The sequence below is a fragment of the Myxocyprinus asiaticus genome, chromosome 22 (genome assembly GCF_019703515.2).
Source record: "Myxocyprinus asiaticus isolate MX2 ecotype Aquarium Trade chromosome 22, UBuf_Myxa_2, whole genome shotgun sequence".
In the NCBI taxonomy this organism is placed as follows: domain Eukaryota; kingdom Metazoa; phylum Chordata; class Actinopteri; order Cypriniformes; family Catostomidae; genus Myxocyprinus; species Myxocyprinus asiaticus.
Genome location: NC_059365.1, coordinates 39240266 through 39264660, shown reverse-complemented (window position 1 = coordinate 39264660; position 24395 = coordinate 39240266). Strand labels below are relative to the sequence as shown.

Here is a 24395-nt window from a genome sequence, read left to right as displayed (position 1 = left end):
AGTTTGGTGCGAAATGTGCAAATCAATCCCAGAACAACAGCAAAGGTCCTTGTGAAGATGCTGGAGGAAACAGGTAGACAAGTATCTATATCCACAGTAAACAAGTCCTATATTGACATAACCAGAAAGGCTGCTCAGTAAGGAAGAAGCCACTGCTCCAAAACTGCCATAATAAAGCCAGACTACAGTTTGCAAGTGCACATGGGGACAAAGATCTTGCTTTTTGGAAAAATGTCCTCTGGTCTACTGAAACAAAAAGTGAACTGTTTGACATAATGACCATCGTAATGTTTGGAGGAAAAAGGGTGAGGCTTGCAAGCCGAAGAACACCATCCCAACCATGAAGCATGGGGGTGGCAGCATCATGTTGTGGGGGTGCTTTGCTGCAGGAGGGACTGGTGCACTTCACAAAATAGATGGCATTATGAAGAAAAATTGTGGATATATTGAAGCAACATCTCAAGACATCAGCCAGGAAGTTAAGCTCAGTTGCAAATGGGTCTTCCAAACAGACAATGACACCAAGCATACATCCAAAGTTGTAGCAAAATGGATTAAGGACAACAGAATCAAGGTATTGGAGTGCCCATCACAAAGCCCTGACCTCAATCCAACAGAAAATCTGTGGGCAGAACTGAAAAAGCGTGTGCAAGCAAGGAGGCCTACAAACCTGACTCAGTTACACCAATTCTGTCTGGAGGAATGGGCCAAAATTCCAGCAACTTATTGTGAGAAGCTTGTGGAAGGCTACCCAAAACATTTGACCCAAGTTAAACAATTTAAAGGCAATGCTGCCAAATACTAAAAGTCTTCTGACCCACTGGAAAAGTGATGAAAGAAAAAAGCTGAAATAAATAATTCTCTCTACTATTATTCTGACATTTCACATTCTTAAAATACAGTAGTGATCCTAACTGACCTCAGACAGACAATGTTTTCTACGATTAAATGTCAGGAATTGTGAAAAACTGAGTTTAAATGTATTTGGCTACGGCGTATGTAATCTTCTGACTTCAACTGTATATATTGCTTATTCCAAAAGAGCTTTTGGCTTGGAGACTAAAACCATGGCACACATGACAAAGTTCACATTCAACATCAAATACATTAGAAAACAGCGCAGACACCCAAGTGTTTCAGACTTTAGTAATCATTTTATTACACAGTTTTAATCAACACACAAAGCTCAACGAGCCTGTCAGGAAATTAAATATACAGAAGTTTGTCTGTGAGGAGACTCTCACCCAGGGACCCAATCGAGTCTGGCTGAACCATGTTAGCATCTAATTCAACAAGAGCAGTAAAAGAAAAGAAAAAAGCAACCTAAGAGTTACAAAGGTGGGTTGGGGGAGAAAAAAAAGACACATGTTATAGAGACTGCTTTAAATAACTGGTCTGAAACCCTCCATAATGGTGAACGTTTGTGAAGTTGGTCATGGCTAAGGAAAGGGGTAGAGACAGTCTTTGCATTGGCAAATGGAAACAAAATATATATATTCATAGTTTTCAAGTCCTTTAGAATACTCCAGAGTAGAGGACAGGAGGTCCATTTTCCTTGAATTACCTGCTATGATTTTAAAAGAATTCCTTAGATAGATAGATTTTATACAAAAAGAGAGCCAGCATACCCCTCCATTCTCTGCAAACAAAAACAAAAAAATATTTCCTGATCCAACATCCAGGAAATGGAAATGAAAATGTAAACTGTAAAAGTACATATCCCTCTATCTCCAGACTATCACAAAACACAAGGAGAAGGAATAATTAGGATAATGTAGCCCTCCCTTCCCGGTTCTTATAAACAAGGAATGATTTTAGAGTCAAACATTTTCAACAGAAAAATTGATATGGACTGATCCTAAGCAGTGGGTGCGTTGCTATAGCAACGGAGAAGGTGAAGCAGGAGATGGAGTTTAGGAGGGGCTACGGTTGTAGACGGAGTATGTACACCATGGCTGCCTGGGGGATAAGAGTGAGGTGGAGGTGCTCTTTTGAGGGGAGGCGTGGCTTAAAGAAAGCACTCCAATTGAAACCAACAAGATCTGTTTTTTTTTTTTTTTTTTTCTCTTTTGAACTTTCAAAGCTCCCCTAACCTTAAGATGGAGAGGTGTAATTTTCTCCCACCATGATTCTAACTCCTAAACTACATTGCATACTTTTGTGTCCATTCCCGAGCTATTCTGTTGTACCTGTGAATGAGAGAAAAAAAAAAAACAAGCGTCACATTCCAGGAAGAAATTTGCAGGACACTATTAAAAAGTAAACAGGAAATCTTCTGTCCTGTGCTGCATCAGTTACTACCAACATTAACATTTTGTGGCATGTCAATATGAGCCCTCTATGTGCCTTGAAGAAAAAGAAAACCACTGTAGAAGTTCAACGTAACCCATCCCACACAGAAACCTGATAAATGGAAATATGCAAAATGCATATTTATTTATATATATTATACACACACACACACACGGTCATACTTTGTTCACTGATAAAAAAAAATAAAAGTTGCTTGTACATACACCAATCAGCCACAACATTAAATCCACCTGCCTAATATTGTGTAGGTACCCCCCTCATGCCACCAAAACAGCACCAACCCGCATCTCAGAATAGCATTCTGATATTCTTCTCACCACAATAGTACAGAGGGTTTATGAGTTACTGTAGACTTTGTCAGTTCAAACCAATCTGGCCATTCTCTGTTGACCTCTCTCATCAACAAGGCGTTTCCATCCACATAACTGCTGCTCACTGGACGTTTTTTGTTTTTTACACCATTCTGAGTAAATTCCAGAGACTTATGTATGAAAATCTCAGGAGATCAGCAGTTACAGAAATACTCAAACCAGCCCATCTGCATCTTGTTGATGAGAGAGGTCAACAGAGAATGGCCAGACTGGTTTGATCTGACAAAGTCTACAGTAACTCAGATAACCGCTCTGTACAACTGTGGTGAGAAGTATTTAATCTCAGAAAGCTATTCTGAGATGCGGGTTGGTGCTGTTCTGGCAGCATGAGGGGGGGACCTACACAATATTAGGCAGGTGGTTTTAATGTTGTGGCTGATCAGTGTATATATGCAGCATATATTTCAAAATACTAAATTTTCCCAAATACGTTAACTGGAACATGTCTATTAGAGCTGCAACTAACAATTATTTTGGTAATCGATTAATCTAACGATTATTTGAACGATCATTCAACTATTCAGTGATTATTGCAATGATTAATCATTAGCTCTTCACCGATTATTCAGCTTGTGCCCCAAATTAAAAGGTTGTATTAAACATGCTTACTAACATTAGAGGCCAAAATCATCTTTTAAAAATACCTATAAATAAAATTCACTTTTATAATTCCCTCATGCTTTGTGATCCACATCACCTGAAGCTGTTTGGAAAGTTTAGAGTGCATCTGGACTGTTAGTTGTGTAATTCTTCCTCTCAGTCAGGCACGAACTGCAGTGCTGCTCTCACGTGTCATCATTAGAGTTTAATGTGATCTCATGTTATGTTAAATTAGATCAAACGACTATTCGACAACAAAAAATTGTCGACAATTGTCGATAACATCAACTAAACGTTTCAACCCTATTATCTATGTACATTTACGATTTATAATTGTATATCTAATGTTCATATATTTCTGTACGAGATGTTTTTATAAATTTAGAAAAACGTTGCCCAGCCTTATTTCCTCCTTGCTCAGTGTCGCATGCAAGTCATACACTAATTTCTCAATGAGGGGTGCACCAAAAAGACGTACATATTAACGATTCATGTTTTAAATTTATTCCAAATAAATATTATTTATGAAATGTGTAACCCAAGAAATATACTAGAAGTAATTAACTTGACTGAAAGTCAGTAACTGTAATCTGATTAAAATAAATTAAAATGTAATGTTACCCTACTTTTCTGATGAAAACATAGACTACTGTAACTAATTACTTTGTAATCAGATCACACACATAATAGATTAACACTGTTCATTACTTATTTGATTCTCATTTGAGGTGAATGTCCTAATCAAATTTGACCCCAAAATCAAAAGAAAAAATTAAGAAATATGAAATATGCCATGGACATTCTCAAAAGGTTTCCCGAGATTCACCTCCTCAGCTGTAAGAAAACACTGGTTGCTCTTTATGAGCTGCTGCTACTGACACCACATTATTATGCTGACATTACAGCCAGCTGAAAACACTTTTACTTTTGTCTGTACTTTACAGTTTGTCATCTATTACGATAAAGTTCAGCTAAAGTAAATGAATCAAAACAGGTTTTCAGGGTGTCCGTTTATAAATATGACATCCCCAGGGAAGAGTAAAGGTGACAAATGTCTAAAAAGGAAATCAAGCAATGTAAGCTATAATGCTGCAAATAATGTTAGTGAATGCATGAAAAACACTGACCTTTTTCACAGCAGAGCCATTTTTGACTGGAATGAATATTAGGCTGTGAGGGATAGACTTACAGCTCTTCAATGACATGCACTGTATAGAACTCCTAGATCACATCTAATTTCCACAACTCGTGCCATCTGGAGTTTTTTGTCTACTGAAACTTCTTAGAAAGATATTTTTCAATGTTTCATCAGCACAACAATACAAAAACACTTTAAACAACTGTACACCTTTTGAAGAGACTGTATGTATATGCCACACATCACTGCACATTATGTATACCATGTACACTGTGCTTGTACAGGTGCATCTCAATAAATTAGAATGTCGTGGAAAAGTTCATTTATTTCAGTAATTCAACTCAAATTGTGAAACTCGTGTATTAAATAAATTCAGTGCACACAGACTGAAGTAGTTTAAGTCTTTGGTTCTTTTAATTGTGATGATTTTGGCTCACATTTAACAAAAACCCACCAATTCACCATCTCAAAAAATTAGAATACATCACAAGACCAATAAAAAAAAAAACATTTTTAGTGAATTGTTGGCCTTCTGGAAAGTATGTTCATTTACTGTATATGTACTCAATACTTGGTAGGGGCTCCTTTTGCTTTAATTACTGCCTCAATTCGGCGTGGCATGGAGATGATCAGTTTGTGGCACTGCTGAGGTGGTATGGAAGCCCAGGTTTCTTTGACAGTGGCCTTCAGCTCATCTGCATTTTTTGGTCTCTTGTTTCTCATTTTCCTCTTGACAATACCCCATAGATTCTCTATGGGGTTCAGGTCTGGTGAGTTTGCTGGCCAGTCAAGCACACCAACATCATGGTCATTTAACCAACTTTTGGTGCTTTTGGCAGTGTGGGCAGGTGCCAAATCCTGCTGGAAAATGAAATCAGCATCTTTAAAAAGCTGGTCAGCAGAAGGAAGCATGAAGTGCTCCAAAATTTCTTGGTAAACGGGTGCAGTGACTTTGGTTTTCAAAAAACACAATGGGCCAACACCAGCAGATGACATTGCACCCCAAATCATCACAGACTGTGGAAACTTAACACAGGACTTCAAGCAACTTGGGCTATGAGCTTCTCCACCCTTCCTCCAGACTCTAGGTCCTTGGTTTCCAAATGAAATACAAAACTTGCTCTCATCTGAAAAGAGGACTTTGGACCACTGGGCAACAGTCCAGTTCTTCTTCTCCTTAGCCCAGGTAAGACGCCTCTGACGTTGTCTGTGGTTCAGGAGTGGCTTAACAAGAGGAATACGACAACTGTAGCCAAATTCCTTGACATGTCTGTGTGTGGTGGCTCTTGATGCCTTGACCCCAGCCTCAGTCCATTCCTTGTGAAGTTCACCCAAATTCTTGAATCGATTTTGCTCGACAATCATAAGGCTGCGGTTCTCTCGGTTGGTTGTGCATCTTTTTCTTCCACACTTTTTCCTTCCACTCAACTTTCTGTTAACATGCTTGGATACAGCACTCTGTGAACAGCCAGCTTCTTTGGCAATGAATGTTTGTGGCTTACCCTCCTTGTGAAGGGTGTCAATGATTTTCTTCTGGACAACTGTCAGATCAGCATTCTTCCCCATGATTGTGTAGCCTAGTGAACCAAACTGAGAGACCATTTTGAAGGCTCAGGAAAACTTTGCAGGTTTTTTGAGTTGATTAACTGATTGGCATGTCACCATATTCTAATTTTTTGAGATAGTGAATTGGTGGGTTTTTGTTAAATGTGAGCCAAAATCATCACAATTAAAAGAACCAAAGACTTAAACTACTTCAGTCTGTGTGCATTGAATTTATTTAATACACGAGTTTCACAATCTGAGTTGAATTACTGAAATAAATGAACTTTTCCAGGACATTCTAATTTATTGAGATGCACCTGTATACTGTGCTTAATTCAATTCAGTGCAATTGACTAACTGTTCAGTTTTTATATTGTGTAATGTGTACTGTGTAACATGCAAACTGTGTAAACATCTGTGTATTGTTATTCTGTACATTGTCATTCTGATGAGTGTACTTATTGTATTTACATGTACGGCTGCAATGTTTGGACCACGCACATAAGCTTTTAACACAACATTTCATTTGTGTAATGGCGTAGTAACAATAAAAGTGAGTTGAGTTGATGTCTATTCCTCACAGCCTTGTTGTCATTCCCGCCAAAAATGAAAGATGGTACTACTGTGAATAAGGTAGAATTGTGGAGGCAAACGCCTTGTCCCTGTAAACACAGTCTGCTGTATTGCTCTAGTGCACTAGAGGACACTCACTTTTCCCTGTCAGTCTTGTAAATGCGGGCGATCTCAGGTACTAAGGGGTCGTCCGGATTGGGGTCGCACAGCAGGGAGCAGATGGACAGGAGAACTGAAGGGCGAGACACAAAACATTAGAAAACAAAAATAATGTGAGAGGTGCTTTTAAGAGCTCTTTTTAAAAAGATAATATCATCAGGTCCTTATCTCTGAGCAACAAAATACTCAATTATTTTGCTAATTGCTAAACCTTTTTTAATTCTCTCCCCTTTTCTCCCCAATTTGGACTGCCCAATTCCCAATGTGCTCTAAGTCCTTGAGGTGGCGTAGTGACTCGCCTCAATACGGGTGGCGGAAGACGAATCTCAGTTGCCTCCACGTCTGAGACCGTCAATCCGCGCATCTCATCACGTGGCTTGTTGAGCATGTTACCGCGGAGACCTAGCGCAAGTGGAGGCTCATGCTATTCTCTGCGGCATCCACGCACAACTCACCACTTGCCCCACTGAGAGCGAGAACCACACATTATAGCAACCACGAGGAGGTTAACCCAATGTGACTCTACCCACCCTAGCAACCATGCCAATTGGTTGCCTAGGAAGCCTGACTGGAGTCACTCAGCACGCCCTGGATTCGAACTTGCAACTCCAGGTGTGGAAGTCAGCGTCTTTACTCGCTGAGCTACCCAGGACCCCTGCTAACTGCTAAACATTAAATAAATTAATAATATTTTTGAAAAACATGTTGTACAATCACATGATGAAGACTCTGGACACATATTCATGGGCACTACCATGTTGAGGTCATATGGCTAGGGATGCACCGATCCGATTCCGCTCCGATACTGATGTTTTTAAACGGATCGGGTATCGGCCTGACGAACCCGATCCAAATCTGATACTGTGTGTTAGTCATGTTCGTTACTGTCAAGCTCAAGAAAATGACATAAAAAGAACCATAAAAACTCAATTAAGTAGTTAATATGACTCATGCATTTTATTCAAAGCCACTTGAAGATGTGTGATAGCTCTGTGAATCACAAAAGGCTGCGTTTAATAAGTAAATGTATAAAATGCACACGCAGCTCCAGCGCATTATTGAATGGCGCTGCTGTTTACACACACACTTGCGGCTATTTTTAGCCTTCACGCGGTGTGCAACATTTGAGCACTACTCACGAACGACATCTCAGATGTAGATGCTCAATAGTTCGGTTTACTTATTATATGCATTTAGAATGGCACTGGAGGTGCTTTCTTACCAGAATTTGAATAAGAAGCGAATCAAACTACTGTGAACTTGCCTACAAACAGACACATACAGCACTTCCTTGAGAGTTCAGGATGTCAAAATAAAAGCATGAGGGTTTAAAAATTAAAGGTGTCACGGAGAGACTCACGGAGGCAGAGATATGAACTCAGTAGCAGGGTTTATTGAACAGATGATTGAAACAGTGATGTAAATATTGTGAGTAAATCCAGTTGAGCAGAGTGGCAAACAGCAGGTGAGTAATATCCAGACAGAGTATAGACACGATGAACAGATAACTCACAACAGTCTTATGATACTTGCAGGCCATAATGAAGACACAGGTATGTGTGACATAGTAGAAAGGTCTGGAGTCTCAGAGGTACTATCGATGAGAATAGACAAAGAGTGTGTGTGAAAGCAGGGTATATATGCAGTCCTTGATTAGCCACTAATGATATGCAGGTGCATGTAATCAGAACTCAGGGGAGAGTGAGCACTGTGACAGCAGTGAGGAAGAAAGACAGACCAGTGGATCCATGACAAAAGGTGCACGATTGAGATATTACTATATATTACTATTATAATATATTATGTGTTTACAAATTATAATAATATTTAAGTTGAATGGGTTCCAAAAAATAACTGTGTGAATGAAGTTAACTGATCTCTTACAACTATACTGAACAAAAAAAGAGATCTGAATCCATTAAAGTCCAGATACAAGTTAAATAAATATATATATATATTTTCTACTGATTACTTATACTGGAATTACTGTTAATTTTGCTGCTACATTATCCAGTATACTAGTTAACAATAAAGTTTTCTTAATAAGCTATACATTTATATTGAAATAATGTGTAGTTAGAGGTTTGTGTTTGTTTACATATTAAAGAGCACACCCAATTAGTTCCACACAATGAGGTAAATATATTCTAAATTGACTATGCAAAAAAACAACACTGGTATCGGATCGGCTGATACTGAGGTTTCATCCCTACATATGACCAGTTAAATATTATTTGCTTTTTCAATAATCACTTGTAACTGGATGCTTTAACTCATGGAATAAATTAATCACTACTGACTGCGTATAGCCCATTTCTACAATGGCATCAATAACTGCTACATTTTGCCCTTGAGTGATACTGAATCGACACCACTAGGTGTAAGCGCAACAAACCAAAACAATCTTACTGAATGCACCTTTAAATACTAGTGTTGAGTATTGATTCAGATTTCCCAATTTTATTTAATTCCAGTTCACAAGCTCTCAATTCGATTTGGATTCATACGGGAATATTTCAGTTAAAATCTTGCTTACATGTGATAAATTATTTTTCAACTAATGCTGTTAATTAAACATGGACCTTTTAACTTGGTACATTACAAAAATACTAATTTTACAAATTGTAAGTTTTTTTTTTTTTTCAGCATTGGTCACATTTTAGCTTTTTAAAAATGTACAAATCCATGTATTCCACCAATAAATATGATGTTTCAAAATTGCATGTATTATGTGGTTGTTTATTTTTAACATGCATAATTTGTACGATTTATATTGATTTGTGATACAGGTGCTACAACGGTTTCGTCAGAATTGCGGCAGTTTGGCGAGCTTCTCACGGAAGTGTTTTGTTTGAGCGCATATTAACGAGAGTGGATTTAAATTGCTTCTTTACCGCATCTGTGCTATGAGTGATTACAATTAACTGGTTATTTTCATGTTGATTTTGATCAACAACTGACTGTGGATTATAAGAGACATTATTCAGTGACCAATGGATTTTGTGGATCTCATCATTAGACACACCTCACGCAGAACAAGTCAAACCAAACTTTTACTCTCAACACTCAGTAAAAGGATGTCGGTGTTGAAATTCTTCGCCACTATACTACTCAATCATGGTGAGTTAAATCTTAAAATTTGCAAGCCAGTGGCTAATAACAGACACTCGCATCGTAGAGGATTGCCGTATAGAGTGAAAGATCGAAGGATTTAAGAATCGTAATCCATTGATATTTTCACCCAGCCCTATTAAACACCCACGTGTACATTTAAAGAAGCTTTAATGCACATTAGCTCAAAGTAGTTTGAGAATTTTCCCCAAGAACATGGAAACGTCCCAACTTGTAACATAACCTTCAAACTTACTACGTAAGCACCAACACATTTTCTAGATTAGCCTCAACCTTAATGCATTTGCATTAAGCTGCAGTGAATTCAGACTCTTCCATTTTCAAAGAAATTACATTCCCCAACACTTTTCTCTGGTCTTTATTGCGCTCATGTCAGAGATGCAGATTGAGGTTTGTGACATGTCCGTCTACTTGATAAACTTAAATCAAAAAAAAAAAAAAAAAAAAAAAAAGTGTAGGACCACCTTTAGCTTTGATTACGGCGACACTGTTTTGACAACTTTATGCAACGTCACAACATTTATTTCCATCCAGAGTTGCATTAATTTTTGGCCGAGATCTTTTATTGATGACAGGAGAGTTGAACCACTCCGTAAAGTCTTCTCCAGCACATCCCAAAGACTTTCAATGGGGTTAAGGTCAGGACTCTGTGGTGGCCAATTCATGTGTGAAAATGATTCCTCATGCTCCCTGGACTACTCTTTCACAATTTGAGCCTGATGAATCTTGGCATTGTCATCCTGGAATATGCCTGTGCCATCAGGGTTAAAAAATCCATTGATGGGATAATCTGGTCATTCAGTACATTTTATTACAGCATAACGTTGCTGAGCATAGACCTGACCAATTGAGGAAGCCCCAGATCATAACACTGCCTCTTGTACAGTGGGCACTATGCATGACGGGTGCGTCGCTTCATGCGCTTCCCTTCTTACACTGACACACCCAACGCTTTGGTATAGAGCAATCCTGTAAGTTCTCGTCGCATTGTGCGTGTGGAAATGCTCTTTCACTATTAAACATAGCGTGAGTTCTACTGTCGATTTTTTACGATGTGACTTAAAGCGTTTTAGTGATCTCCAATCACGATCATTCAAGATTTTTTCTGACCACATTTCTTCTGTGAAGCTGATGGTTCACCACTATCCTTTCAGGTTTTAATAATGCGTTGGACAGTTCTTAACCCAATTCCAGCAATCTCCTAAATTGTTTTCTTCGTTTGATGCAGGACAATAATTGGCCCCTCCTGAAACAGTAACATCTTTTCCACGACCACGGGATACATTTTCCGACATGGTTCAGTGTTTCCCCTTGGATTTTTTTCAGCAGCGGTGCTGCTGTGCGCACGTCCACGAGCCTGCAAGGCCGGACTCATGTTTATGCAAGTCGGTGGAGTATTAGACCTTGGAATTATTTTAGTTGGGTTATTCATGTCTTGCCTTGTCATGTGTATGTTTATTATTTACTGGGAGCTTTTGACACTTGAAGCGCTCAGAAAATCACTTTCACTATTTTTATTAAACACCAACAGAAAATATAAACCTATCTAACAGAACACACGTCACCACAGGGCTCCAGACTAACATATGAGAGTGGTGGCACTGGTGCCACAAAGTTCTACAGATGGTGGCACCAGCACCCAATTTGGTTGCAACAGTGGAATAAACAAATATTTTTTTGTCCTTAATTTAAAAAAAAATAATGATAGAAACTAATAAAATGGTGAGTGAATGAATTTGTAATTTAACGTCATGCCAGCTTCCACGGCTATTTTCATGGCGAAAAACAAGTTAAAAATAAATTTCTGGGTACAATATTATAAACCTATATAAGGTTTTTATAATGCATTTTCGATAAAAATTCTAAAAGCGATTCAGAGTTGACTTAATTCTTCAATAGAGTTTGATGGGTACAATAATTTCCTAAAAGAAATAAAACCAACACAATCGAATAAAATATGCTATGCTTCAGAGAGAGTGGACTTTGGCATGAGGTGCATAATGGTGGACATTATATTTTATATTATTTTGCTCTGAAATGCACATTAGACAGTATAGCATTGATTTTGCCTTGATGCAAGAGTAACATCTTTAAAAAAGTTTTCAATTTATATTGGTCTAAATTGAAATATTCTCCATGTGATCCTACTGACTAAGTACAGTCATCTATTTGTATTTCTGAAGGCAAACAAAGCCAGTTACTTTTTCCTACAATCAAAGAGCAGATTCTAGAACAGATTTTACACCAAAGAAAAACTGATTGCTTGGTCCATAATAATTATAAAAAGTTGCCATAGTTCCTAGTACATTAGTGTCCATAGTTTTAAGTAATATTTATAACTAGATCACAGGTAGTCACTGGTAAAACCAAGCATGGCTCCTCACTAGACAGTAAGTAACTTCAACTATGGCATTTTTGCTATGAAATGACAGAAACTATACATTTAGAAACTATAAAAACAAAATAGAAACTTTTTGAAACTGACAATTTTAACAAAATTATTTAATAGGATTATATAATATACAAATATTTAGTATGAATACAACATTGCACATCTGCCAAAACACTGTTGTTAACACTGTAAGTTACTATAGTAAATCCAAGGTACAATTTTGTTAGGGTGGTGACGTGTGGTTTGTACAGCCTTATAATTTATGTTCTGGTCAGTGCTGTTTATAATGGTGTGCCGTTAAACATGGTTTTAAACTCGTTAAATCACCAAGGCAAGAGACACTAAGGGTTTTCATAGGGTTTTTCCACAGCCAAATTCAAATGAGTTTTGCATCTCGTGCCACGTTTCTCACAGTGCTGTTTATGATTTGCGCTGCGTGGGTGAGACTGCTCTGCGCTGGCGCTGCTCTGTTCATTGAGCTGGCTTAAAACTGATCCGGGTAGTGGCTAGTGCTGATATGTTCCGTTTTTCTCATGAAACAGAAATGGACACGTTGTGCATAAATGAGATTTGGCAAACTCTGTAGTCGCACTGGTGGGAAAAATGATTGCAAGATGCGACCATTTAGTCGCAGTCTGGAGCCCTATATTTCTACTACCTTTGCCAACGAAGTTATCAGAGTAAAAGACTTTCCGCTAGAAGAGGTATGATGTCAGGTCTCCTGCTTCTCTGTTGTGTGTGTGTACGCACGGCTGCTATACGATGACGTCACTGTGAATACGTGCTTCATACGGGTGTCCCATTGACTGCATGCAGTAAAAGCGCACAAATGACTGGTGCTGGCAAGTGTTACGTGGTGTCATGGATATTAATGTACCATGTGAAATGTCAATAGATAATAGCGGCGCTCATTCATCAGCGGCGCAGCACCGCACCTGAATGCATACGGGGGGAACATTGTGGTTGTTTAAGAAATGAGAAGCTACACACGGCATCAGTTAGGGTTAAAAGAATTGTTGCCAGCTGAAACATATAAATCATTGCAATAATGATCCAATCATAGACTCTTAAGTATCTGCTTATTTAAATCCAAACGGTGACTTTTTTTTTGTCCAAGGAGTGTATTCAAATTCTTTTGAAGCCATACAATAGTTCGACACAAAAGGATGCGTTTAATAATACATAGACTGCGGCATGCAATATTTGAGTGAACTCTACATGAACTTCATCTCAGATATAGATGCTTGATAGTTCAGTTCGCTTAAAACATGCATTGAGAACGACACCGGAAGAGCATTTCACCTGATGAGAAGCATATTAAAACTACTGTGAAATAGTCTACAGACAGAAACTTAAAGTTCTTCCTGGAATATTACACCAAAATAAAAGCCAGATGGTTTAAAATTGACAATATTACAAATTAAATTGCATTATTGTATAACTCTTATAGGGCTGCACGATATATCGTTTGAGCATCGACATCGCGATGTGCGCATCCGCAATAGTCACATCGCACAACGTGTGATGTAAGGTAAACATATCAGTCTACAATATTTTTTCAAAAGGAAAACTAGCATTATATCTGTCTGATATGACAGAATTTACTCCGATTTATGGGTTCTTGCATACACCGAGTTAATTATAATTTTTTTAAATAAAACTGCTGCACGTTGTTGACGTTGCTTGCGCATGAGGAAATGAGCGAGGAACAGGTAAAAAACAAATGCATCGTCAGTTATATGGAAATATTTTGGCTACAGACAGGATGATGTTGACCAAAAACAGGTACTTTGTCGAGAGTGACTTGCAATTCGACCAATCTGTTTGATCATTTAAGTCGGCACCACAAATCTTCGTATGACAAGTGCAAAGCCAGATCTGAATGCCGTCCAAAGCAAAAAACTATTTCGGATGCCTTTGCCAGTGTTACATCACATGAGAAAGGTTCCAAACGACAAAGAAATCACAGATTCAATAACATTTCACCTCGTATTACCAATTAACACGGTTACCAAAGAGGGTTTTAAAAACATGATCCGGTCGCTTGACAAGCGGTATGTAATACAATCACGCAACTTTTGTTTAAGTTATTTGTTTTGGAAACATTTTATTTTATGTTGTATTTTTGTAAACCACTCAGGGTTGGTGTATAGCTGCACTTTTTTTATTTTTCAAATGGTTTAAATTAAAAGATGTTTGTTTACTATTCTATTTTCAAAAAAAAAAAAAAAAAAAGAGGTTTGTAATTTAATTTGTAATGTAATAAAATGTTAAATGACACTTGTCATTCACATTAATTCCCTATTGTGATAATGAAACGTCCTCAGTCTAATGCTGTTTTAACCTGGTTGGAGTACAGAGATAAAGCCTCCTGTAATCTCCTGGATCCCTTCTAGACACCACACTTCTTCATTCACAAATGAGCCCCTTTATTTTAGGGTAAGCAACATGCATTATTAATATCATAACATGTTAGATCATTGACTTTAGCCTGAATTGTTTGAAGAGTATTACATGAATACAATGGAACCATGGAGAATTAAAAAGTGTATTAATTATTATAATCAAATAAACTACCCAAAATAAGTCAAAAAGTCATTTTCAGTTTCTTTTAAAAAAAAATATATATATATTTTCTATGAAGATGCAGTTCCCTACAAAATCACCCCAATCATTCTAGAATAATTAATTCTCAAATAGAGCTATTCAAGTCATCTGGTGAAGTTAGGGCTGCCCCCGACCAAAGATTTTCCTAGTCGACTAGTAGGCGTTAATTTAAACCATTAGTCGACTAGTTGCACATTTATGATATTACTTAAATATATATTTTTGGGGGCATCAGAAAATAGTTTGAGTTCCAGGGCTGAGAAAGAATGTTATAAGTAACATTTCTAACACTGTTCTACATTACAGAGAAATACTAAACCATAATAATGAGCCTTTAAAATAAAATTTTTCCAAGCGCACGCACGAAGTGAGCTGCAGCGACACCGGCAAAAGCGGTAATGATCCTGAATGTGTTGGAAAAACCAGCAAGGAGACTGTCTGAACATTTTGTTCATTTATAGAAAGAAATGCACATTGGGGTTGTGCCGACAGACGATGATCTCTGGGATCGACGATGGTCAGAGTGATCGCCAATAGCTGATGCCTTTGACCATGTCAAGACGATATCTGGATCGTTTTCCCATTAATCTATTCAATTATTATTATTATTAGACTATTGTTATTATCAAATTAATATTACAAATAATTTGCCCGTAGACACACAGACACGTGCTTTTAGAAACACTTTATTATATTATTAAGAACAGACGACAGAAAAGCTGTCTACGCGCATGTATGACGCGCTGATACGGAGAAGTGCAGTCTCGTGGAACACGTGCATCTAAAAGGTTCTCACTCTTTGTTTCTGTCTTCTGAATTTTTGTTTTGTTTTGCAAGAACAGCATCATCTAAGAGTGCTGCAAATGACCTCAGACATCCCAACACAGGAGGTGCTTTGAGTTCAGTTCGCTTTATTTCCACAGAGCAATTCATTGTGAACACAACTCTACAGCCTGTAAAATAATACAAAAACACATTCACCACGAACCATTATTTATATTTCAGTAATTATAATCATCATTATTATTTTTACATTTATAATTGTTTTTGTCTTCATTCATGTAAGTACAATTCCGCCTGCATGTTTAGACGGATACTTGCCTGAAGTGAAGGAGGGAACAAAACGAATTTATTCACACACTATGTATTTTCCCAGACAATGAAATACCCGACCAGTAGAAAATGCACAAATGAAGTAGGTTATTTTGATGTTGACAACTGTTGTAAAACCATCTTTCAAAAAGTTGAACAACACACATTTTAATTGCACTTTCATTTGAATTTTTAGTTAAAACATATAAAAGTTTGAAATCAAGGTGTCTTGCTTTGTGTCGGCTTAACCATAACCGTGCTTAATGAAAATTACCCCATAGTACCACCTAGCGTGCAACCAGCACTTATACCGTTGTTCATCAGTTTCCTGGAGTTTTTTTCTGCGACCAACCGACCAATCAAAACTTGGTCAACCAAGACTCTTCTCATCGACTAACGTTTGGTCGACTATCAGGGGGTAGCCCTAGGTGAAGTCATCCTGTATTTTTTCATATCGCAATATCGCAATGTCAGTTTTTTCCAATATTGTGCAGCCCTAAACTAATATTATTGTTAAAAATATAATAATACAAATTACAATAATATTTAAATAGACTGAGCAATGTAATATGCTTTCACAAATAAAGTGAACACAAAAAAGATCCACTAAAGAATCTATTCCACATTCCAGGTCATAATATAATGTGGGGAAAAAAACTGATCTGGTTTCATGTTCACTGAAAATTTTCACTGGACTATTAATTTTGCTGCTGCATAATCCAGTAGAGTAGTTAATAATAAAATGTCTTCTTAATAGGCTACATATTTAAGTAATCCTTTTATGTCTAGTATATTTTATAATGAAATGTGTAGTAATAGAAAATAGTGGTTTTGGTGCATCCCTAAAAATAACATTTAGAATATAATTATTCCAAACAAAGTCTAATATAATCATTTTCCGTTTCGGTTTTCGGCCCAGTGTGTCCAGAATCTTCGGCGCCGGTGCATCACAAGTATTTAATATAGTTATTGTGAATTCTGCTGATTACAAGGTAATGTCATCTAGATGGCTAACACTAATTGAAGTTTTGAAGTTGTCAAACCTGTGAGAATAAGTTGACACCCTCGAAAGCATCAAACAAGTTACTAATGCTCTGCATCGCATGCCAAAAAAAAAAACGTTTTAACCAGGCCCAGACGGAAACTGCTGTAACTGTAAACTTTTGTAAATTACAGAAATCGCAATCTGCTGAGTATTCAGCGGACTTCATCATGCGCACATTCTGTATGGGCCTGCCGATAACAGGTTAGGGAATATAAAAACACAATGTTGTTTCTAATGATGCCCAGTTAGCACTTGGTATTACTGAGATATAAACCAGCAAATGTAGTGTCAGGATGCAGAATGTTTGAAATTTGATCATAAGGAAACATGGCTGTGTTGTACCTTTGGAAATGGTAAGTGCTGGTGACCACTGTGACCTCAGAATATCCAAACAGATGCTTCCATTGCTGTTGATATTTGGGTGATAGATTCTTGTGGTAAATGCAACCTGAGAAAGTAATAAGAATAAAATAAGCATGCAAGAGTTATTTTAAGGCTAAACAGGAAAACTACAGGTATGCTACATTACTGAAGCTTGTTATCCACACAATGTTCCTTAAATTATTTTACAAGATACTCTGCATTCTGTAACAATAAAACTACATACAGTATGATATACACCCTTGATACAAATGGATTGATTTGAATATAGGCTGAAAGGAAAAACATTTCCTTGTGTCACTACAAGTGCCAGTAAAATGAGAGGATGTAAACTGAAAACATTTACGAGCACCTGATCATAACCAAAACACGAGAACATTGTCAAACAGGTACGGGCATTACTGACCTTTGGAGGTTTGAAAGGGTAATCTGTGGGAAAGTGTATGGTCAAGAAGAACACCCCACCCTGGTAAGGACTGTCATTCTGTTAGATAAACAAACAGTTTACAAGCAAGTTGTAGTAATTTATAGGCAGACAAAATTCCAAAGCACAAGATCTTTAATTATTTCAGCAAGTCAACACCATGCTTTAAAGTTATTCATGTAATATTTTCATCTACTTTACAAGGTTCCCAAACCTTTTGCCAAATACATTTCCTTGGCTTTCCCAGTTGTTTGTGATTAAGGATAAGGATTTTTAGAAATTAGCTTATAGCGACTGCACTCAGAAAGACAACTTTAGCCAATGAAATATATTCACTTCATAAACTGCCATGAACTTTCCATGAGTTGTTAATATTTTATTAATCTCCATTACTTTTTTGTTTTTAAAAGGAATGTTCCGCGTTCAATACAAGCTCAATTGACTGCATTTATTGTATAATGTTGAATACCACAAAAAATAACTGACATCCCTTATTTAAAAAAAAATAAATATTACAGCAAGGTGACGCTTACAATGGAAGTGAATGGGGCCAGTGCATAAACATTAAAATACAGCTTAAAAACTTAAGCCACAAGGCTTAACATTAAATGGGTTAACATTATTTTAGTTTGATAAAATCTACTTCCTAACCTAATTAGTTCAAAATTATTTTCAATATTACAACTCAGTTGCCATGACAGTGGGAAGTGAACCTAACTGTAGAAGTTAGTCAGAACAGCTAAAGATTTAAGCTGAATCTAATCTGGTAAACAGTGAAATTCAGAACGCACGTCACCTATTGGTGGCAAACCAAAAAATAAATACTTACTGGTCCCATTATTGTGGCCTGCCAGTGAAACACTGAAAAACAAGCAGAAAGGTCATGGAGAGAGCGATACAATCGGTCTGTCTTCCAAGTAATAGTTCACCCAAAAATGAAAATTATCTCATGATTGACTAACCTTTAAGACATCCCAGATGTGTATGACTTTCCTTCTTCAGCAGAACCGAAATGAAGACTTTTTCTTCATACAATGCAAGTAAATGGGTGTCATTAGACTGCTGGCTAAAAGTCATATTTAGGCAGCATAAAAGCAATCCACATGACTCCAGTCGATTAATTAATGTCTTCTGAAGCAAACCGATAGGTTGGTGTAAGAAAAAAATTGATTAAAACTTTTTTACTTTAAATCGTTGCTTCCAGTTGCTGTTTGAAATGACCTAACTCTTGCATGACGTTCGTTCCCCTGTTGTAAACAAAGTGCACGCTTCTGACTTCACGTGTGAACACGCCATTACGCTTACATCACTGATGCGTAAATTGCTGGAAAGAAGCTATTTTTTAAGCTAATAAATGTTTTAATTGTCGATTTATTTTTTTTACACAAACCTAGCGATTTGCTTCAGAAAACATTAAATGATCGACTTGAGTCGTGTGGATTACTTTTATGCTGCCTAAATATGACTTTTGGACCGTCAAATAAACAGCAGCCTGATGGCACACGTTATCTTGCATAGTATGAAGTAAAAAGAGCTGAAATGTGCTTATTAAAATCTTCACTTCGGTTCTGCTGAAGAAGGAAATTCATTCACATCTGGGATGGCTCAAAGGTAAGTAAATCATGAGAATTTTCATTTTTGGGTGAACCCTTTAATTTCATTTAAAAAAAAAAAAAAAAAAGAAAATCATTCCTTTCCCACTGAGAGTCCACACATGTTTTCATATTTCTTTCAAGTCTCTGAGGCACTAAGTGGGTCAGATGTCTTTTACGTATCATTCATGATTTAATAAAGTGGTTGCTGCTTTGAGGAAAGCTAAATAGCTGTTATTTGTTCAAATAGTTCAAACAATCCATCTTCCTGCAGCTGACCTCTCACTAAATATTGATGAGCACCATCTATCACGTAAGGCCACGGCCAAAACTGTCTGTCAAGAAAAAAAAAAAAATCCTGACAGTTTGTGATTTTAAAGTACAGTGATCACCATGAAAAACTGATTATACGTGAAATTATTTGAAATGTAACTTCACAATAATACAGAATAATTTCCATCTTTGAGAGGTCAACTTGTTTACATGGACACCAGTGGCATAACTTGGATCTTACGGGCCCCAGTGCAAAGAACCTGTCGGGCCTACTCCTTGGGGAGCCTGGGTTGTTCATCGTCACCCATCGGTCCCGCAGTCATTTTTATGGTTCCTTTTGGCCGACTGTTGTGGGCTCACCTCGGATGGCTGCCCACCCTGCAGTTACACCCCTGATGGATGCCAGAAAGCTGTTTATTGCGAGAAAGCTGCTCGGACTCAACATTTGTGTATGCGTACATGCACAGTGTTATCAGATTTCTCCTACTCCTGTATACATGCGGCTAGATAGATCAGTAAGCAGCTTTCTCCAGAGCAACGTAATTTCCCCATGAAACTTGTGTACACATCAAACATGGTATCCGAGGAAAACTTCGCTATTTCATTCTCTGTTCCATTGCTTTATTCCCAGATATTCCAGAATTGCCGCTGTGCTTGTTTCCTTAACTTTCCATCGTGACCTGCAGCGGAATTGCGCTTCAACAGTGGGGTTTCCCTTTTACGCAAGACTCCATATTCCCCCAATGTGCAAGTGCATATATGCGAACGTAAGGAAAAGTAGTCGAGGTTTTAAAATAGTGTGTATTATTTGGTATAATTCACAGTGTAGAATTGTTGAATTCTTTCCACTGTGTTGACTTGTTGGGCTCCATCTTCTGACATTTGTTCTCTGGTCTGTTTCACGCACATGCACACTCCTCAAAAACTCATCAGAACGCTGCTTGTGTTTACATAGCCACATAAACCGCATTCTCCGGGAGATACCTGGGTGTGTTAAACCGCTTTCTCTTAATTCCTTAAATGGCGTAAGGGAAACTTACATGTTTACATGATGTTTCAGAAAGACACTTTCCGCAAAAAAACCCTGGAATAAACCGTTTTCTTAAGTGCATGTATATGTAGTCAATGTTGCAGCCAGTTTTATTTTACCAAATGGGTGATTCTCATAAAACATGTCAAGACAATTTTCTGGTCCCATTTTACTCAATTTAAAAAAATTTTAAAAAAAAACAGTTGAAGTCAGAAGTTTACATACGCCTTAGCCAAATACATTTAAACTCAGTTTTTCACAGTTCCTGACATTTAATCATAGAAAACATTCACTGTCTTAGGTCAGTTAGGATCACTATTTTAAGAATGGGAAAAGTCAGAATAATAGTAGAGAGAATAATTTATTTCAGCTTTTATTTCTTTCATCACATTCCCAGTTGGTCAGAAGTTTACATACAATTTGTTAGTATTTGGTAGCATTGCTTTTAAATGGTTTAACTTGGGTCAAACATTTCTGGTAGCCTTCCACAAGCTTCTCACAATAAGTTGCTGGAATTTTGGCCCGTTGCTCCAGACAGAACTGGTGTAACCGAGTTACATAAGCCTGTTTTGCATATACAAAATGAGTCCTATTTTTTTAGGGCCATTAAGATTTTTCACATTTTCATGACAGTTACGCACATTTTACCCCCAAATTCTCAAAACAGCAATGTAAAAAAAAAGGTGGTCTTTATTATATTCTCATTATCGCAACGTGCATTACGTGAAATTACTTAAATTGTAAAGTATTCATACATCGTGTTATGACCACCTCTTGCCTTTCGCTGATTTCAATAATAATAATAAAAACCTTTGAACAACGGCATATTTTTTTTAGTGTTATACAGTAACAAAATGACTATGGTAATGAGAATCATCATTGAAAACAATGGGAAACTAAAAGAAAAATGTTTGGGTGCGTTAAGGCGATGAGAACTAATTATAATCCTATCATCATTTACTCACACTTCTGAAGCGATCCAATCAGTTTTGGGTTAGAACAGACCAAAATATAACTTCTTTTTTTACTGTACATCTTGACATCTGCAGTCTCTAGGCACGATTACGATTTCAAGCTCGACTAAATTTCTTAGCGCCATCTAGCAGTCTGTACATGCATCTAGCACTATGAAGTGTAATCGAGCTTGAAATCACGCCTAAAGACTACAATGGCAAGATGTACAGAGAAAAAGGAGTTATATTTTGGTCTGTTCTAACCCAAAACCGATTGGATTGCTTCAGAAGACATGGATTAAACCACTAGAGTCGTATGGATTACTTTTATACTGACTTTCTCTCTTTTTTGGTCACCATTCCCTGGCATTGTTTGGACAAATAGACATCATATCTCCATTAAAATATCTTCATGTTCCGCAGGAAAAATAAGGTCATTTGAGTTTGAGACGACATAAGGGTAAACGAGAGAATTATAATTTTTTTTGGGATGGGGGGGAGGGAGTATTCCTTTGACACTCCGTCTACATCAGACACAAGCGGTGCGTCAAAAGCAAATAGATTCCATTATAATCAATGAAGCAGTCTACACTGGAAGAGTCAGTTGTGGCGCATCGTGCCGACGGTAAACGGATGTCCAGTTACATTTTTCACTGCACGCGCAACTCCTGCCAACAAGACATATAAACAGTTTAGAACATTGGCTTTGACGTGTCCAGCGTAGACAGTCTCAAGCCGTTATGGCGCATAAACGGACACGCCCAGTGCAGACAGGGTGTCAGTGTCCATAAATTAATGTCACAATGCAACAAATCTTAATGGTCCAAAATGTAGGCTTCATATTCCTTATGCAAAAAATAATTTCAGATTTTTTAGTACTGATTTGGGGTCAAGTTTGACCAGGTCATTTTCTTGACAGGTCTCATGAGAATATCCCAACTGTGTTTTCTGTATTGAAGTCAATATGATATATACGCAACCCATTTTCCTTATGTAATGTGAAGTATTTTCGAGTGACACTGGATTTTGAGGAGTGGTTGGCCTGTTAAAAAAACAAGGGGACTTGGTGACAGAAACCTGCAAATTTGTTTCAGAGGCAGATAAGGTTCTTACATTTTGATGAAAGAGTACAAATTGAGTTACTTACTGTCATCCCCTACTGGACCTGCTGAACACTGAGCAGGTGGGTCACGGCCCAAATCATGCAGCTCCTGCAACACACAAAAAACAATCAATGTCAAATCCAGCAGGTAAACATTAGCATCACCCGTCCAAACCTCTTTCCTGAACAAACACCTGCAGCGCTCGCTTATCTGAATGAGTCGCGCGCTGAGAACAATGCAGCACCAAAAATGAAACTGAGAATCTGACAACGAAACTTAATACTACAAATATCCACACATCAGACCAAATGACACTCAAATACACTAAACACACGCAATGGATGATTAGTGTAGAGCATAAATGCGGGCGATCTCAAATCAGACGCACAATATGTCTGTTAGGGAGTTATTGCTGCTGGAATAACATGAGGTGATCACAGCTTATGTAACTGCGTTTTTTCCGGGTTAGCCTCGTATACCGAAACCTAAGCATCTTCCATCATTTCAGATCTCATATAAAGACCTAAACCAGACCTAACATGTGAACACGGACGCTTTTGACCACGTTCATAAGGCCAATTTGCTTGCGCCATGAGCCAACCTCATATAAACATTCTCATGAAGTGTGCGAGTTTAGTTTATAACATGAGCGACGGACTCACTGATCATATATGTCGGTAATGGCGAGGACAGAGTAGTCAGCCCGATGTACAGGTATAAAGACACCAAAAGTATCCCAAAAATGGTTTCAAATACACCAATGCGACGACAGCCTGACGGGCCAGGTGCCTCTCCCGAGCGGTTAGCAGCTCACAACTAACGGCCTGTTCGCTGTGCCCAAACCAAACAAACATATATGATATAAAGAGTCAAATATCATAACACTAATATACAGTTAGCAGATCATGCTGTGTTCGATATATACGATCTTCGTTCAGGGTTTCCAAACGGGCCTTTAGCATTGGCAGCTAGGAGAAGTTAGCATGCTAACACGTTATCATGAGCCATTTCCAGTGTCTATTTATTTCCATTAAAGATACAAACCTTGTGACTTCACAGGCTTCGAGTGATAATACGAGACAGCGAATAAACCGTCAATATCATCCACACGCCGCTCGACCGAGGGACGTTCGCCAACATGCTAACCGTGAGCCCGGGCCGAACCATCGAACCGGGGCGCTTTACTGCACTTGTCAACTCACCACCGGCACAGTTAACACGTTTAACCCCTCAATAACGTCCACTGAATCGCCTTTCAATCGTAAATGGGGCAGGATGGTGTGTTGAGGGCCTGGCGCCGGTGACTTCCTTCTCTTACCTTGTGGATTCTTTTCAGAGCCATTGTTGTGCTGTTACTGCTGTCAAAAACACACAAAACCCGTCTTTCACGCGATTAATACGGCGCTTCTTCAGTTTAGACGCGACCAAACCCCTGGAGTCGTAACAAGGGACGCCTTTGCGTAATAATTCAGTCGTGTGGCGTGTGTGACGGAGCCGGTCGTTGTAATTCGAAGGCGAAACTGAAAGGTGGTGCTGGTAGCGGTCCGGTCCTTCCTCCTGCAGCAGTAGCAGCGAGCAGCTACCGCATCACGCTCACTGCGCCGCTCTAATCAGATCCTTCCGCCAATAGACGCGTTCGCCGGGGACGGAGCGCGCGCCGACGCCAGTTGCT

At 38.1% G+C, this 24395-nt stretch overlaps 1 protein-coding gene across 2 annotated transcripts; it reads right to left on the bottom strand.

The window, feature by feature from the left end:
• Positions 1 to 1134: 1134 nt before the first annotated feature.
• Positions 1135 to 24315, bottom strand: ube2d2 (ubiquitin-conjugating enzyme E2D 2 (UBC4/5 homolog, yeast)). Of its 2 annotated transcripts, none has more exons than XM_051649477.1 (7): positions 24042 to 24315; positions 22768 to 22831; positions 18602 to 18633; positions 17755 to 17832; positions 17310 to 17415; positions 6679 to 6772; positions 1135 to 2189 (listed from the first exon to the last, which is right to left on the bottom strand). In XM_051649477.1, the coding sequence occupies exons 1-7, from the start codon at positions 24063 to 24065 to the stop codon at positions 2144 to 2146; spliced, it is 444 nt and encodes a 147-aa protein (XP_051505437.1). In that variant the 5' UTR covers positions 24066 to 24315; the 3' UTR covers positions 1135 to 2143. The 2 variants fall into 2 exon arrangements, with proteins under 2 accessions (XP_051505437.1, XP_051505438.1); XM_051649478.1 differs by lacking the exon at positions 24042 to 24315 and adding an exon at positions 23768 to 23922.
• Between the last annotated feature and the right edge of the window lie 80 nt (positions 24316 to 24395).

Coding starts and splice junctions, on each gene's coding strand:
- ube2d2 (XM_051649477.1), bottom strand. CDS start 24,065: ATGGCTCTGAAAAGAATCCACAAG. Junction 22,832..24,041: donor CTCTGAAAAGAATCCACAAG/GTAAGAGAAGGA, acceptor TGTGTGTTGCAG/GAGCTGCATGATTTGGGCCG. Junction 6,773..17,309: donor AGCACTTACCATTTCCAAAG/GTACAACACAGC, acceptor CTCGCCCTTCAG/TTCTCCTGTCCATCTGCTCC.